Consider the following 18,067-nt stretch of genomic DNA (forward strand, 5'->3'; position numbering starts at 1 on the left):
CACAACGACCGCAATATAAACAACGCTACCAAAATAAAACCTAATACAACGCCTGAAGAAACACAACCTGAGACCATCCACAGTGCAGAGACACTCGAGCAGTGTATTTCCTATGCAGCCCTTTGCATTTCTTTGAAAGCTTGAACAATGACATAAATGCCTCTTTTTCTGAAAAGAGGGATCACAGTAAGTCTGTCTGGACTGGAGTCCATTAAACACTGTGGGTTAAAGCTAAGCAGTTAAAACAAACAGCTTTATATTGTTTTTCCATCACTGGTACCATTAAAAAATGTGGTCCAGTTTACACAATAGAAGTTATGAATAACTTCTATAACATGGATCGTTAAAACATGGATCTCACCATTATGTTTGCTCGTTTCTCTCCATTCCTTGACACACATAAGGACTTGGTCAAATCTAATTCAGTCCAGGGTGGTGGTTTTTGTGTTTCCTTTCCAAAGATGAAGTCTTTTAAATCAACGGTCCCCAACCCCCGGGCCTCGGACCGGTACCGGTCCGTGAGTAATTTGGTACCGGGCCGCGAGAGTTGAGGCTCAGGTGTGAAATGTATGGTTTTCAGGGTTTTTATCGGTTTTCAGCGTTATTTTGTTTTCGTTTTTATCGTTAACTCGGTTTTCCTGGGTCTTTTCACCTGTGTTATGAATAAATCTTCTTTTTTTCGGTACCGGTACTAGTTTTATTTTGTTGTATTTATCCGCGACACCTTAAAGGCCGGTCCGTGAAAATATTGTCGGGCATAAACCGGTCCGTGGCGCAATAAAGGTTGGGGACCGCTGTTTTAAATTACTTTAGATGTCTTGTATTAAATCTAGTTATAATTAATAGATTGTGTTCAGTCTACTGTTCAGATGTGTTCAGACATAAACTTTCCATGCATATCCATGCAGTACAAAATATATCTTGGATGACACTGTTAATTCAGACCCACTCTAGTTAATCACACAAAAAAAGGGTGGGGAAAAAAAAAAAATCAATACTTCATGCCTTACCTGCATGTTTTCTCTGAGGTCTGTTGCCTCTCTCAGTGGCTGAATGGCTGTTTTGAAGACATCATCCAGAGCTTTGATCAATAGCACCCTCATGCTTGCATACTCTCTACTCCTCTTGCCTTTTCGTACAGACAGCCCCCTTTTGTGAGGTTTGCCGCCTCCTCTTCGATTGGTTATTGCCACATGAACAAACAATAAGGTATGTGGCAGCACTTCCCCTGTCAGAGACTGCAGCGGAACATGGCGGAAACCTGGCTGCAGACACTCAAACGGGATTGTGTATTGACCGATAAACTCATCGCCAATATAGTCGTCATCCAGCACCACAAAGCGCACCATTGCAAGTTCGGGGAGGTTTATCTGAAACTCGAAGCTCTCGTCAAACAGAGGGTTGTCCCCGTTTTGGTTGACCGTTTTAGTCCTTTGCTCAGCGCAGTCGGCGGGAATGCCGTGTATTTCGACATACACGTAGGGATCTACTACGTCTCCTTTGGCACCTGAGCCTTTGGGTTTTGGAAAGTTTTGTCCACTGATAATCTTGATGTGCAAGAGCTGTGGAGAAACACCAGGCACTGAATCTTTAGTGTTGGCACTGAAATATGAAACCTGCTCCCTCATGATCGCTGGACGCAGCACATAACCACAGTTCCCATTCTGACGGAACCAGCCAATGTTTAAATCCATCATCAGGCCAGGAGTCTGGTAGTTCATTGCTACAATCTGACAGCCACACTTCCAGAAATCTTGTGGATTCATGTTGCTGGAGTCAATCCGCATGGGACTAGGGTAAACCCGTGCTAGGAACTTCTTGTTATAGTTAACAAAGTCACCTGGGAATTCACTGGCACAGCGACTGGCAAAGACTTCATTGAAAGAGCACAGCTCCCAATGCTTCTGTTTTTGGAAAGATGTTGGAAAGTCTTTGAACTCCACAGACTTGCACAAAGTCACCAGATCAGAGAGCTCCTTGGACAGCTGAAATTTCTTGAGTGCAACTGTTTGTTGTTCAGCAGTCTCAATGCTCATCCTTTGAGACATCTCTGCCCCTTCATCCTCATCTGTCACCTCACCTTCTGAAGCAGTGCAATTTGTGCCCAACTTCTTACCCTTCAGTAGGATCTTCCCCTTCAGTTCATTAGGAGATGGAAGGTAACAGTCCTCAGGTTTTGGAGGATCTAGGTGGAGCTTGTCTCCAAGGATTTTCTTTAGGTGCTGGAACATGACTCTCTGTTGCTTCAAGGAACAGTGGTTTTCTAAGCACAGTATCAATGGAAACTCAGAGGCAACAAAGGCATATTTGTTAATGACGTCAATGACACTGCGAAAAACTATCTGTGAGGTCATTGTGTGACCAGTGTAAATTACAGGTTCATTATCAGGTCCGTCCCACACATCCAGCTCTACACTGCGGCAGCCCATCTTGAGAGCACGGATATAGCCTGTCACATCAGAGGGGCCTCTGAACTGATCTTCTATCAGGTAGGTGTTGTGTGATGCATTGATGTAGTAGTGGGACAAGGGTTGGTTCACGTCTTGGCAGACTGATTTATGTTCAGGGTCAAATATATGGCACTCTGAGGACATAAGATAGTTAGAGAACCCGTCCAAAGACAGCCAACCTTTGAGCTGGCCCTCTTTCGATGGCTCATATTTCTGAATTACGTCAAAGCTGGTCTCTTCGCTGACTTGTGCCATTCCCTGTTCTGCCTCCAGAAATATCATTAAGTCCTTGGTATCAAGAAATTCTTTATTACTGGAAAACTGAACAAAGAGAAAATATATTTCTGGTCTGGTACAAAGATCGTGAAAGACTTCAATGAACTCCTCTTTTGCCACATCCGAACCTGATTTGTCCTTAACTTTATGCAGCTCCTTGAATTTCAGTTCTATTTTCACATTTTTGAGTCCCGGATTCAACTTTTTGACTAACTGTACAGCAGTGCATATAGAAAGTTGCTTGCTGTTTGTAGTATCCTCCTCATCAAAAAGCTCACCTAACCACGATGAGCGCATGTTGTTCTGACTGCTCTCAATCATATTTAAGGTATGTTTCCCATAGGATATCAGGTACCTCAGCCCTGTGACCCACGTGTTGGCTACATCTGCAGTGTTCGCCACCAAGTCTAGGGACTCATAGTTCTCCCCAAAAATGACAGAGAAAGCACAGTCCTCCGAAATCTGATCATAGGTTCCATTAGTTCTAAAAGTATCTGTGTTTTTGCCTGTCCGAACCTCTTTGATAGATTTTACATCGATTTTAGCCTTGTCTACTTCCTTCTTTGAAGGCTCCCATCTCAAAGACTGCATGTCGGCGTCAAGGAGAAAGTAGCGATGGTAAATGCGCGAATTGGATCGCACTTTTTTGAGCTCAGACCCATCAACCATGGCACTGATGCAATCACTTGCGCTACTAATCTTCTTCTCAGTGGGCATGCTGCTGAATGAGACAGTCTTCTTTCTTTCCTTCCGCTGTTTTCCATCCTGCAGAGAAAAGGAAAAACACTGTGTATCAATAGAAATCTTTTCATTTAAAGTACAGGAAACAACAACAACAATGAAAATATGACAGTATGCAGTTATAATCAAGGTTTAACTTTAAAGGGGTAAGCCAGTCTAGGCTTACTTAAATCATATACTAAAAAAGTACTGTTCCGTGTGGATCACTATTTTGTTTTTTCCCCCAGGTTAATTTTAGAGTCATCAATCTCTCTAGCAGACCTGTAGCACAATCTCCACATTTTTTATTTCTTTCCAACTCAAGAAAAATCTAAATACAGCACCCAGCATGCTGCCCACTCTGACATACTGTTTGCCCAGATAGTCCTCCTTCTTGGTCCAACAGCAGCAACCTTGTTGGTTGACTTAAGGCACCTGTCGCTGTGTATTATACAGATACAACAAGGAATCTCCCTTAGGAGAGCATCACCCACACAAATCCAGTCATCTACAGCAGTCACACGTCTGACATTTTCAGTGAACCCTGCTCTTTCCATCGCAGCAGTTCCCTTCAGTACAACAGCATTTTACACTTGACATTATTGAAGTCATTTCACAATTTTAGAAAAACCCACACCCTTATTAATCATCCTGTGGCAGCATTGTTCAGCTATATGATGTAACTAGACTACGTTGCAATACATTCCAGTAGAAACATCAACCTTTATTTTCTTTTAATCTAACGACTGAATGAGTGAAATGCTATTGTTTTTAGAGGCACAAAGGGATTGGCTACTCATTATTACATCATGTATATAGAGGTCAAGATGCAGCAAAAGCAATGGACACTCCTGATAGTTCTCCCTGCTGCCGACAGCCCACTCTCAGTGAGATTGTTTATTAGTTTGTACAATTAAGATGTCTAAGTAGCTGGAATGATGAGGATGGAAGGCTGAAACAAAATCTTCTCTAACATAAAAACCATCTATACAACCAAGCGTAGTAACAAACATCTTACATAACAGAAATGATCAAGCAAATCTGTCAGTAGGCGCTTCTGAGATGAAACACAGACCGAAACAATTATATAATGTAATTTTTTTTCCAAATTGATTCATCAGCATCTGTGTGTTGGAGTATAAAAAAAACAGACACTGACTCTTATCTTGTGCCCCTGTAATGATCATGGATGGACCTTATTTTGCAGTCTGTTGCTTAAGGTCAGTTCTTGCCCCAACCTAAAATGGGAATTCCTTACATAATCCTTCTGATCTGGACAAAAAGGTGGATTTTAGGATAGTCATCAGTAGGCAGTAACCATAATACAGTCAGTATAAGGAGATAAAAATACTGCACACACCCAGTGTGTACCTATTGTAGTGCACACACCCAGTGCACTACAATAGGTATAGATTGCCAAAGCACCCTTGTCTTACCATTTAATGTTTCCTTACAAAAAAAAACTGTTATGCAACAGTCTTTTTTTCAGTCAGGTGATCCACAATACTGCAAGCTGCAAGTGCAGCTTCATTTAGCCTTACATGGTTTTCAAAAGACAACATGATCATGATCAGATGGGCTATTTATAGCTACATTTATTTGTTTTATAGGGTACATATTAATCTCCATCACTTATCTCTGTTCATCTGTTTCTTTGCCAAGTCAAAGCACAGCACCAGATCAAGCTAGCTACAATTTCCCCGTAATGTTAGCAGTTACAAGAAAGATGGTGATCTTTCTTTCCCTGCTGACTTTTAGTCAGATTTAAAGGACCTTTATTTGGGATCCGTGGTCAAAAATTAAGGGCTGTAACTTCATTAGAGTAGAAAAGTTCCACAGGACCATATGTTAGAAAAGTATGGGTGTAAATATATATCATGAGCAAGACATTATAGCACCAGTAAGTACAAGCTGTATTCAGTACTTATCAACCTTATCTAACCCCCGCTCAGTCTGTTTAACATCACTGTGTGGTAACAAGGACTGTAAGCAAACACAGAAACATTATTTTCTTGGGTAAGCATCCAAAATACATGACCGTGCCACGCTATTAGTCATCCCTTCTTTGAATCCTCTGCAACAGAACAATACACAGCAGGACAATGGAGGTTCCGGTTTTGAGAAATATTCTGCATTGATCCTCATTTCATTATGTTTATTACAGATGGTTTCGTTTTTTTACTTTTATTACTTTATTAATTTTGTTGAGAGAAGGAAACCCGTGCTGCATTGTTAGGGCACGACAGTAGAACGCAAATGAGAATATTAAACGTTTTGTTTGTGCTTCACAATGCTAAGATAATACCCTGGGTATTACCATCAGACACCCTGAAAAGAGAAGTTAATTCTAAGCCTGTATGTATGGTTTCAGTGTATGTTCGATATCTGTGTGTGTGTGTGTGTGTGTGTGTGTGTGTGTGTGTGTGTGTGTGTGTGTGTGTGTGTGTGTGTGTGTGTGTGTGTGTCGACAGCAAGATAGTGGGGGAGAGAACCAAGTAAGACTGCATATGTCCAACTGCTCAAAGATCCCATAGGAGTCTGAATTCCCTAACGGACGGAAAACTGCATTTTTTTTCTGGCTCAGCGAGCAGTTATGAACTGTCTGTGCAACTGAAGACATCACATGGGACCCATTACTCTTTGCTCTACTGTTCTACCTAAATCCTCCACAACAACCATCACCTCAGTCTCACTGCAGCATAAATCACCTTTTAGCTCGGTGCCAGGACAGGCTTAAATATACAGTAACAAAAATTAAGTGAATGAAATGAATTTCATCTGAGTACAAATGTAACAAGCAGCCACAAATGTGCCCCTTTGTGATGGTGCATGGCCCTTATTTACTGCTAATTTATAAAATCACAGTCGTCAACAAGAATTCCTACAGTGTCTCAACTGTTAGGGGTCTTAGAAAGAAAACAGTATATTATATATATACCTTTACACAAAGCCAAACTGATGTACTGGACAGCTGATATTGGCCTCGCTCAGATATGGCCATATCAGGGTATATCGCTTTAGATATGCAACAAATATAAACAATGAGGAAAAATTACCCATTTCTTGCAAATAAATAAATAAGAAATTCAAGAGGAACTGTTTTTTGAAGATCGCCCTCCTTTCACAAAGCATTCCCAAATAGTTGTGGCTGATTTGTTACGTGGCAGACTTTGTCCAAACATAAAATGAGGTCTAGTCCAGAGGTCCAAAAAACTACTAACATTTTTGTTAGTAGTCGTCTTCAGATTTCCATGTGTCCTCTGCTTGCATAGCAACATCTAATCTCGCCCCTCTATACAATCTTCTCGTGCCTGGCAGCTCGAAATGCGTTCTTCAGTTTCAGTTGTTTGCCAGCTTCCAGATAACCAGATAACAGTAAAAGCAAGAGAAAGAAATATTGAATACAAAAATATTTGCATATTTTAGCTGAGCTAAGACTTGTGCAGCGCTAAGGGACTACAAGAGCTGCAGAGCTTCCTGACAAACTACCTGATGTAACTCATTGTTACCACCTGGGGGCAATGCTAAAAACTTGTTGGACGACTGGAACAGACTTGTTCCTGCTTGTGCACGCAACGTAAACCAAAGTGCACAAACACCAAAAACAAAACAATACACTGTTTTATTTTATTTTTTATTACGTAAAAAATTATTTTAACTAAGAAAAAGAAACATGAGATATTATATTGCAGTTAAACTGATATTAGCTCACTAATACACTATACAACAACAAACAACCACAATCTTCTAGTAATGAGAATTCGGTTTTATTAAAATTAGCAAATAGGGACTTTTTGTTCTCCAGCTGCACTGCTGTCAAATCCCAGGGGAGTTCAGACCTGGTGCAGACCCAGCTGTTTTTATGTACCATATGGTAAGAGTCTGTTGGTCACATGAAGTGTGAAAGAGGTAACACAAGATAAATCTAACAGCTCTGCCATTTCCTGAGTGGATATAAATGAAACTTGTGACTAAAACTTGTTTTTCACACGAGTTTTCCATGCTGAAATAAAAAAGGAATATGTATTTAAAAAGGCCAACCTGCTGTATCTTTCCCATACAGTTTAACAGATTCAACTTTCATTTATGCAGGTGTTTGTCTTCTGTTTGTTTTTCTGTGCAGTGGTTCAAAATAAGAACTTTTTGGTTGGGTATTTCAACCATCCATTTCTTAATCTCTAAGAGGTTTTGTGTTGTGTAATCTAACTGACATGGAGCGGATTGATCAGCTGTGGCCTTTTTTGTCAGTTTGCTCAAAAGATGGCAGCCTGCAATAACTGTACTATCTACTCTTTTAGGGGCAAATAATAATCCATGCCATTGTCCAAGATTGACTCACCAGACAAGGAGATTAGTGGAAGAAGAAAATCTAAAATCCACCAACCAAGCATATCTTTTCATTTAAAATAGTGAATTACCTATTTTCTATCACATATTAATTTGCTACAGTTATAGATTGGCAAATGATATCTCTTAGACTAAGTAGAGTTTAAGTTAGATGATTAGGAAAAAGGTCAGGGTTAGAGAACAGACCTTCCTAGGATACAAGAGGGGTAATGTTTAACTCCCACAAAGTGTGAGTAAATCAGGACAGGGTGTCCACCACCTAGCATGTGAGAAGCTAACCAAAACAGTCATAATGAACTATGCTAAGAATCTCTACCCTGTTAACGGGCACTCTGGTTATGCCCTCGACTTATTTAGGTCACAATCTGACACACATTTTATTTCCATCTTTTATTCCATCTTTATGGCTTCTCCAGCCAAGACATGATTACTAGCCAGTCAAATCAAGGAATATGATGGGGCTGATCAATTATGGAAAAAATATCTACTTGCAATTATATTGGCATGTTCTGAGATCAAGATTAATTAACACCATAGCTGGGTGTTTGACACAATCGTGCATTTGTTGAACTTTTAAGGAAAACTGGCATTTTTTATTTGCTTGTCCTTGCCGGGCTTCTCGAAAACAAAGTGTGTGCGAAGGGCTGAACTGGTTTTTACTACTCTTTGTAATCAAAGCTGATCTAAACCTGCCACATCCTGTAGGGGGATGTGTTTGAGGTTTAACGAAGAGCAAAGGCACATAGCTGTCAAAGAAAGATAAAAAGAAGATGCAAAACAACACATGATTACAAAAAAAACTAAATTTGAAAATTGTTTTATCTCAATTGTCTTCTTCTTCATAGTTGTTGGATGCTGCAATTATAAATGGATTTAAATTTTGTTTAAGCTCACATCCCTACACCAGGGCTCAAAGCATCCAAAGGAGGGTGACTGCTGTAGATTCAGTGCATGAAAGATCTACTGTGAGCTGAGCAGATCAGCTCAGCCTTGGATTTAATAAATGTTGAACAGTTAACATTACCAAACTGCTGCCACACAATGAGAGAAAAGACTTCTGAGCATACTAAGTTTATATAGGGATTGGCAGAGCTGTGAAAACAAGTAAAGGACAGATGCCGCTCTAGCACATTAGCAGCTGCTGTGCATCCTGATTTTTACGATTACAGCGATGTGGACGGGTCATTGGCACATGGCAGTGGATCTTTAGAGTCAGTTATACTCATCAGCTGGTCCTGGCCAATCAGCTGAAAACCCACCAATTCTAGTCACCAGCCAATCCAGTGGGTGCATCTCAACACAGGATACTGTGTAGGTCATAACATGTAGTGCGGCTAATCAATATGCAACATCAAAAAGCAATTTATAATTTTAAAGTATTAAAAATATTTTTGGCCAATGGACTTTTTCCATCTACTAGTCTGCTTGGCTGCTGAGTCAAAAAGTGAATTTGGATACCGTTTAGGTACATACAGCCACTTGCACAAAATAAACATACATAGGCTTTTATGACATCACATTTTGGGTTGGGTTCAGGGCACTGTGCGGGCTACTCACATTCTCCCAAATACCAAAGTCATCTAACCATTGTTTTGTGAACCTTGTTTTTGTACACATGCAGGGTCATGCTGGAATGTCCAAAAATGTCCTGGTAAACTGAAGCATTAAGATCTCTCTTCACTGGAACCAAAAGGGCCAGCACAAACCCAGAAAAACAACCTCATACCACTATCCCTCCTGCTCCAAGCTTTACACTTGGAATGCTGCAGTAAGGCAGATGATGTTTTTCTAACATTCACCAAATGCAGACTGCATGATTTGTCAATTCACACAACATGTTTCCACTTTTCAAGTGTCTAGTGGCTGCGCGACTTACATCACTCTGTCAAATGTTTGGCGGTGCCTGTTGGCCATGATAACCCATCGCCATCAAGCTCCCAGTGCACAGTTTTTATGCTGATGTTAATACCAGAGGAGGTTAGGAAACTCCGCAGTTAATGAGCAAGCAGAGCACTGCAACTCCTCATTCCTCATTGGAACTTGGCGGTGTTTGATTTTATACACCAGTGGCAATGGGACTGAAAGAAACATATGAATTCAGTGATTAACAGGTGTAGCCTCACTTTTGTCCATATAATGTAGATTCACCCACTGTAGCAGAGACCCTTCTTATCTGCTAAACACAAACTACACCAATCAGAAACAGCTGTTAGGTGAAGTGAAAAGCATATTCATCTTGTTACAATGTAATGTTCTACAGCCCACAATCCAAAGGACTTGCTCTCCTGACAATCAACCAAAATGTGCAACAAAATCCACACAGTTAAAATGTTTCCTCAAATTTGACACTTAAGTCTTTTTATGGCAACATTTTCAGCACTGAAAAAGAAGAGGATACAATTAACAAGGAAAAAATTGCCTTGGGTGGGCTGAGTTAATTGCTTACCACCATTTTCTTCCAACTGTTCTCTATGGAGCTGTTCCAGGCTTTACATCATCAGCTCTCCAGGCAGAGAGCGAGCCTATCATCTTCTCAATATTAGATTGAGACATTAGTCACAGTTACAATAAATGAATCTGTTAATTCTGTGATATTAATAAGAATCTTTACTTATTAATAGTACAGAAAGTTAATATTCCACAGGGTTGATTCTTTACTAAGTTTTAGACAAAAGCTGTCACATTTTATTAAACTGTGTGAACTGTAAAGAGCCGTTGATAGCATTATCTGCAGTGCAATAACATTAAAAACAACAGTAACAAATATGCCTAAATGGGCATACTGATCACCTTATCTCATACCCTGATCAATCTTTCGTGACATTGTGAGGGCAGCCTGCGCAATCAATTGAATTACACAACAAGCGCTAGGACATAACACAGGGGTAACTTCTGTTCAATTTCCTGTAAGGCCCTCACAAAAAGTTAATTTGTTATGGTTCTTTTCAAAACGAGATAAGGAAGAAAAAAATGCAAGACTGAGTAATTAGTCAATTTCCTAATTGCTCATCAAAGTGATGACAATAAGCTAGTAATGAATTTAAACCAGTGAAAATCATACTGTAAATGATACCTGCCCTGTAGATATGAGCTGTTTGAAACGAGAAGCAATAGATTTCTTCTTCTTCTTATCATCAAATGCCCTTTTTCTAAGCCTTTACCCATGACCATGTAACCTTCTGCAACTGGTTTCTTGTTATCTTTATAGCTGGTATGAATTTATTGGACCTTGAGAGAAATGTCAGCCATCAACCAAACATAATTGAGTTTTGATTCATTACCAGTAATAGATCTCATTCCAAGGTCACCACAATATTTTCCATCAATATGTAGGACATTTCTTTAATCCATGAACACTGCGTGCGGCCTTTCATGCTACTCCGAATAAAAAGGGTCAAAGACCCCCTTTCCACAACACAGCATTTCTTTTCCTTTCTACAGTGGTAAACTGGAATTCACTAGAATTTGGACCTCCTTTCAGAGAGTTAACAACATAATGGCTTACAGTCAAAAGGGCAATCAGTACCCTATGGAGGGAAGAGAAGGCCGGGTTAATTCTCATAAGGAAATAATGACTCAGGGTTTCATCTTTGAGGCTTCTCCAGATTTCCGCAGAGAAGTTATGTCTCTTGCCTTGAAAAGAATTTCACCTCCAAACACCCTTTACGCCACAAAGGAAACTCAATACAGAGCTTTACACCTCATGTTTATCATATTTGACAATCTAGGATCTAAAATAATTCTGGTAAAACAGTCAACAGGACCAGTGATGGAAAAATAAACTGGAGCTGAGCGTGGGAGTGACACATGCTCAGAAACATTCCTTCATAGAAGTGGACCTTTCACCCTTCCTCCAGATCTCCTCTATTTAGCAAATATAAAGACTGGGCCATTTGCTACTCCTTTACACTGTATTGTTTATTGCAAAATCATAAGTTTCTTTAATTTACATTTCAAATTCACAATGTTTATAAATGTAAAAATGTGATACTGTTACAATGCAATCACCTAAGCTTCAAGATCTCAGTTGCTTCCAGTCAATATGAAAAATGGTGGCAAGAAGAAGTAGCCATAAATGCATAGGAGGAAACAAAGGTACCTGAAGGTACAGTCACTGCAGGTTGCATCGATGTAGTGTGCAGTTGCAGATGTCGGGCTTGTGGTTATGGCTCACTCACAGTGTAGATTTGATGCAGAAGTATGACTACCTCATTAGACCTCACGAGTAAAATCTTGGGTTATAACATATTGCTTTCTGAGATTCTACTTTGTTAAATAAATAATCTCTGATCCCATCTCAAACTGCTCCTTCCCCATCTCCTTACTTTGTCTGACTCAGCAACCACTCCAAAGAACGCACACATAAACACCACATGCGGTCTGCTGACTTAGTGAATTTTAGAAAGTTCAGTTGCTTCCTTCATTCCAACATGATTCTGAATTTATTACCATTTTATTGCAGTTGTTTCTAGTAAAAAAAAGAATTCATACGTTGCTCAAACACCTGCTTTAAATTTTCATTGTCAGGGTGCCATCTGACATTCATGTTCTGTATTCATTTAATGTATTGTGTTATTGTCTCATTTATGGTTAATATAAAATGTTCTATGCATAACATTTATGCATGTGTTTTCTGCAGTTTTCCCTGAGTCACTTTATACATCTGACTGAATTAATTCAAGTAGCTGATTAGGACTGTTGCGCTTACTTTAAGCACAACAATCTCACTGGAAGAGCAGTTAAAAGGCTCTGCTTACACCAGATCAATGCTATATTCTCCCACGTTAAGCTAATTTGCCTGCAAATTCAGTGGGTCTTATTCAGAGACCAATAAACAAACAGTCATCAGTCGGTCACCTCAGACATTAGGCAGCAATAACATCAAACCACTCCCACATACGTAACATAAAGACAGAAGAACAGCCCACATGCCCACATATTATCTTTTCTACAACCAGTCTGGTGGTTTGACAAATACTCCAAAGCAAAACCTAAACTGTTAAGAGATGCCCACACTGATTTTCTTTACTGACACACATTTTTCATTGCCACAAAAAGAAACCTGAACCTCTGACTGCAATAGGCAGATTGCAACTAAAATAATGATTCCAGAGTATATTATAAAAAAAGCTCTAGTCTAGCCCTGTTATTAATAGGGATGGGTACCGGTATCCGGTGCCACCTGACATAAATGGTAGTAACCAGACCAAAAAGCAGCGCACATTTCGGTGCTTTATTTCGGTGCTTTTTTCCCTAAGATGTCATACACTTTGGATTCTAGCCAATCATTTTACCTTTCCAAGGATAGTAGGCGGGCCCAGGTACATATGTTCTTTTAGAGCAGAGCTACAGATTAAAAACGCCCAAGGCGAAGCGGTCAAATTCTGGCTGTACTTCACAGCAAAAGATGCAAACTCAGCAGCCTGCAACAAGTGCTTTAAGGTGATACTGTGCAAAGGAGGTAACACCTCGAATCTGATGAAACACCTGGCGACGTATAGCATTTTGTTAAAAGCCGAGAAATGCACCGTATTTGATAGCTTGCTGTGAGACCTCACATCAAGAACATCTACTGCGGGTGTGGTGCCTGTTATCGGACCCGGAGTTAGCAACATCCCCCAAAAACCCGAAAAGTAGAGTCCTGGCCCCTAGCCCTGCCAGTGTAGCAGAAATGATGACAGATGATGACGGCAGCAGCAGCCGTTCTTCTCTGGGTCAGTAGCTTAATGTTGTTCGTGTATAATTTACGTTGAGTAGGCTAACCATGTTATTAAATTAATGCATGCAAGGTGAACTAGCAAACACCGTCGTAGTTACATGCGGCTGTCTTCTTGTTTGATGGCAGATACTCCCTTCACCCTGGCCAAAAAGGCTAAAATGACCAAAGAGGAAGTGGAAAACAGCTAAACATGAGAGGTTTTTGGACAAAGTTTATGTTTTTTCCATTGTTTAAGCACTGCTTCCAGCCAAGCGTGATGCCATAAATCCCCTATAGCTGCAGAAAAGGCTAACATTGTTGTCTTTTTACAAAAAAAACAGCTGAACATGAGAGGTTTTTGGACCAATTTTGTGTTCTCCATTCTTTAAGCACCGGTTCGAGCACCGGTTCGAGCACCGTTTAAGCACCGGCACAGTTTCAAAAGTACCAGTTTGGTACTGGTATCGGATAAAACCTAAACGATACCCATCCCTAGTTATTAATGCTCTAAAAACATATATCAGTGACCATCTATAGAATAGCTGCTTTATAAATATCACATTTAGTTTTTGTTTGTTTATGACCTTTGGATTCCTGGATGGGTTAAGTGTGGATTAGATGAACAGGACACACGAGGAAGACACTGGGGAAAAAAAGACACCCTAAATTAAATTAATTGATTAATTAAATATTTTCCAATCGCATTTGTTGCCTCAATAACAAGTTTGAAGTCTCACTCTATACAACATAAAATTCATTTTGTCAATTAAGGTCCCCACTATAGTCAGAAAGGAGAAGGCAATGCTCACTGGACAACAGCTTGGAAATGACAAGTTGTTAGCCAAGTAGTGTCCATGATGTTTGTTTTAAAAAGCTAAGACGGCATCCAAGAACAACTGAACTAGTAACTAACTGTACTAACTGTAAGTAACTAACTAACTGTTCAGTCGACCATGCAGCTGATTTTTCTCCGTCATTACTTGGCCTTTTTGGAAGGCACCATATATTTTTCTATGCAGGGAAAACATTGTACATGGAGACCGACAAGTCTGCTAGAATACTCAGTTAATCTGCTGCAAATTTTATTGCAGGTAAGACAAAGTTAGCGAGCAAATGAGTGCATTTGCGTTGAACCTTTAGGTGCCAAAGTTGGATGTCAGACCTTCTCGGTACCCCTTTTTGTTTTAAGTACCACAGACAACCCGTTTGTTTGTTCTCCGAAGTCTTGGCAATTGGGGAAAAAGACAAAAAGAAAAAACAAACAAACACATTTTAACCGACAAATATAAAAAACAACGTAAAGTTAGACTTTTCTGCAGGATATGTCAGGTTTGGGTAGGTAAGCCTTCAGAGGGTTCACTGCAATTTTATCTGTGATAGTATTGGCTGTAGGGGAAAAATTCACAAGAAGCTCCACACGAGGCTCCATAAATATATCATTATATACTCTGTGAGGAACTCTCCAGTCAGTTCCTCCAGCTGTAGAATAACTTCAACACAACCATTCACAACTGCAGAACTGCATGTCAGGTCCAGCATAGCAGCAAGTAAAACTAGCTCGACAAAAATGTTGGAAGTGGGTTGACAGGTCGTTTAAAAAAAATGAATAAATAAATCTTTAAAAGTATTTGATATATGAAGCTAAAAATTCACAGCAATCATTATTAATTATCCATATTATCATTATCAACATATCATTATATATCCAAACTTTTGACCATACATTTTGTGGCAAATCTGAGATGGTCAAGCAGAAGAGGAAGCAGGAAATGTGGCGAAGCAAAGCAGGGCAAAGACGTGCAGTGAAGCCTGGGATTAACTATGATTTTAGATTGAAAAACTGGCAATTTTGTTTGGCTCTTTACACCACTTATAGACAAGTCTTGCAATGTTACAGCTCCAAGTAGACTGTAAAACTGTGAAACATCGAGAAATTCTCGCATTATTGATGGCAGGTCAACACTGCATTTCACATTTTGGTAAGAACTCCACCAGGCAATATGAAGCAAAACTGTCATGTCAGAGTTCAGTATAAAAAAAAAAAAAAAGACTGAAAAGCAGTGGCACATTCTCAGCATCTGATAAGGCGTCCATGATGAGGCAGCGCGATGCAAGCAAAATTGACACCATCCGTTAGCTGGAGACTGCATCATATTTCCACCTTCAGGAGTCGTATTACCATCACAACAGCTGAACTGATTCATCCGTGGACTCTCTTAAGGCTGAACAGAAGGCACTGAGAAAAACAGAGACCTGACTAACTTTGTTTCATTTCTAAAAGGACTACAAAAGGTTAATATGCAGAATCAATCCAACATATTAATGCACTACTTTTCTATTAATGTTATTGTCATACTAACATCAGTAACATAACTCAAAGTGAAAGTGATCAGAACTCAAGAACAATGTTATTGATAAACACTCCCAGAGAACAGCTGTTAAAGGTCCCTGCAGTCAGGATATTAGTTTGTGATTTTAATCACACAAAGCTTCCCAGTTTATAAAGTCAACATAAACACTAAATGTGATCTAATTACAATAACAGAAGACTCAGTGTAAACAGAGCTGGAGATAATATACACATTAATATCTTCTCACAGTTTATTTTTATGTGAGTATTAAATATTTACTGTGTAGAAGTTACAGTTACCCAAAGCGATCCACGTTAAAAGAACTAATGGGACAACAGAAAATAAAGCATGAAGTCTATAGCAGTGCTGCAAAAACGGTATTCATAATCAATTTATCTGAGGATTTTTTTCATTATTGAATCATTTGAAATTAAATTAATATATTACAGAGACAGTGCTTTCACTTGACAAAAGCAGCCTTGTTTTCCTGAATTAATGAAACAATTATCTCAAAAATTCCAAAACTCAAATTTTATTACTCCATTTTTTCTGAATGAACAAGACATGTTAAAATCCCAGAAAGCCTCTAATGCCCTGAAACCTTGATTTCATAAGCAATAAAGAGCAAACCCTTAATACACTTAGGGGTAATTCACTCAAAATTCATCCACAGAGTCTACGTGGTGTCCAATGATGTTGACTCAAGAGACAAAGGCACAAGTATATCCCAATATTTCAAGAGAAAACTACATTTACAAAAAAAAAAAAAAATCATGTGAGCCATCATTAACAATGAAATCAAGCTTTAAAGTCAACATAAGCTCTTTTAGGATTTTAAGATGTCCTGTTAATTCAGATAGCAAGTGTTTTTTTTGTTTTGTTTTTTAATGAAAAGCGCCGTCTTACGCTTCCATAGAAATTAAGAAGCCAAGTAGCAGCCAGGTGCAGCTAATCAAATACAATCAGTCAACAGCAAGAGTGACCAGGGGTTTTGGCAGTTTGTTGGTCTGGGGCATTCTGGTGTGTTTTAACACGCTGCCAAAATCTTCCTAGAAGAAGACCTCAGAGCAAATTCACCTCAAGGTCAGAACGTTCAAACTCAAGAGCTCTTCGGGCCTCTACAGGCCACATGCATGCATGTAAAATGTTAAGGTTAATAACAGTTACAGTTAGAAAAAGACTGACAGAAAATATGGCTCCTTTGCCAGGAGAAAGTATTTCTCTCTAAAAAGAACATAGCAGCACAGCTTAGCTTGCCTTTAGGTTGCATGTGAGCCAAGTCCAGACCTCATCTCAACTGAAATGAAGAGAGCTGTGCATTAACAAATGTCCACAAAACTTCAGTTTAGTTCTGCCAAACGTGGTTATACAAGCTACTGAGCCATGGGGTGTACTTAATTTTCACAGGACTACCTATCATCCTGTGTAAATGTGTTTGTGAAAAATATGCTTGACTGCATATTAAAGTATAAAATTAATGCCATCCATTACAAGGGCATAGAAGGACTTCTGCCGTTAATGTGGTAGAAATGTATTTGATGCCAAGTTTTTTGAGCTACCCCTGAAATAACTTGGTGAAGCAAACAGCATTTGTGCAAATCAGTGACACCCGACCTGGTAAATTAATAGGCAGTGATTCCGGTTAGTGCTTCTGCAAGTTGCCTTGCATACGTAAACACAACGGCTAGATGTGTGACGCACAGCAGGACATCAAGGACAGCTGTCAAAAAACCATCAATAAATTATACAATCAGCTGCCAGCGGCACTAGTTCAGACAAATGGATAAGACTCCAGCACGCACACCACATTATTCAAGTAACTTTTTGAAGAAGAAGAATAAATTCAGATTCCATTTGAGAAAAATCTCTTCTTGGCAGATTCAGGCTAAATGATGATGGGCCCGTCTGTCGTAACATTTCAGTAGTACATAGTAGCATGCATAATTAAAGTGACAATGCAACAGCAATAACACCACCACTTGCAACATCATATTTAAAAAGGAAAGCGTTTCGCCACCCGCTTTACTCAATCATGCCCTAAACAAGACTTCAGACCTTTTGTCTTTCTTTTTTTTCTAAACTACAGAATTTAAGGATTATATCAGTTGGTATCTTGCTCGGGGACTAGTAAGTTTGTTGAGACTCTTTTTCACACTGCATTTCCCTAATTAATTTTCATACTTATTTCTCTCTGGGCGTTTAAAATAGGACAAGCAGTGACTGTA

The 18,067-nt window shown here is 39.4% G+C and overlaps 1 protein-coding gene across 1 annotated transcript in view; it reads right to left on the reverse strand.

Annotated features, from left to right (window-relative positions):
- plcl2 (phospholipase C like 2) overlaps window positions 1-18,067 on the reverse strand; it is a 39,480-nt gene that overhangs the window by 13,041 nt on the left and 8,372 nt on the right. Inside the window, exon 2 of the mRNA XM_026183506.1 lies at window positions 1,011-3,491. Within this exon, the coding sequence (XP_026039291.1) occupies window positions 1,011-3,491 (2,481 nt within the window). The remainder of the gene's footprint in view (window positions 1-1,010; window positions 3,492-18,067) is intronic.

The sequence above is a fragment of the Astatotilapia calliptera genome, chromosome 11 (assembly GCF_900246225.1).
Source record: "Astatotilapia calliptera chromosome 11, fAstCal1.2, whole genome shotgun sequence".
Lineage (NCBI taxonomy): Eukaryota > Metazoa > Chordata > Actinopteri > Cichliformes > Cichlidae > Astatotilapia > Astatotilapia calliptera.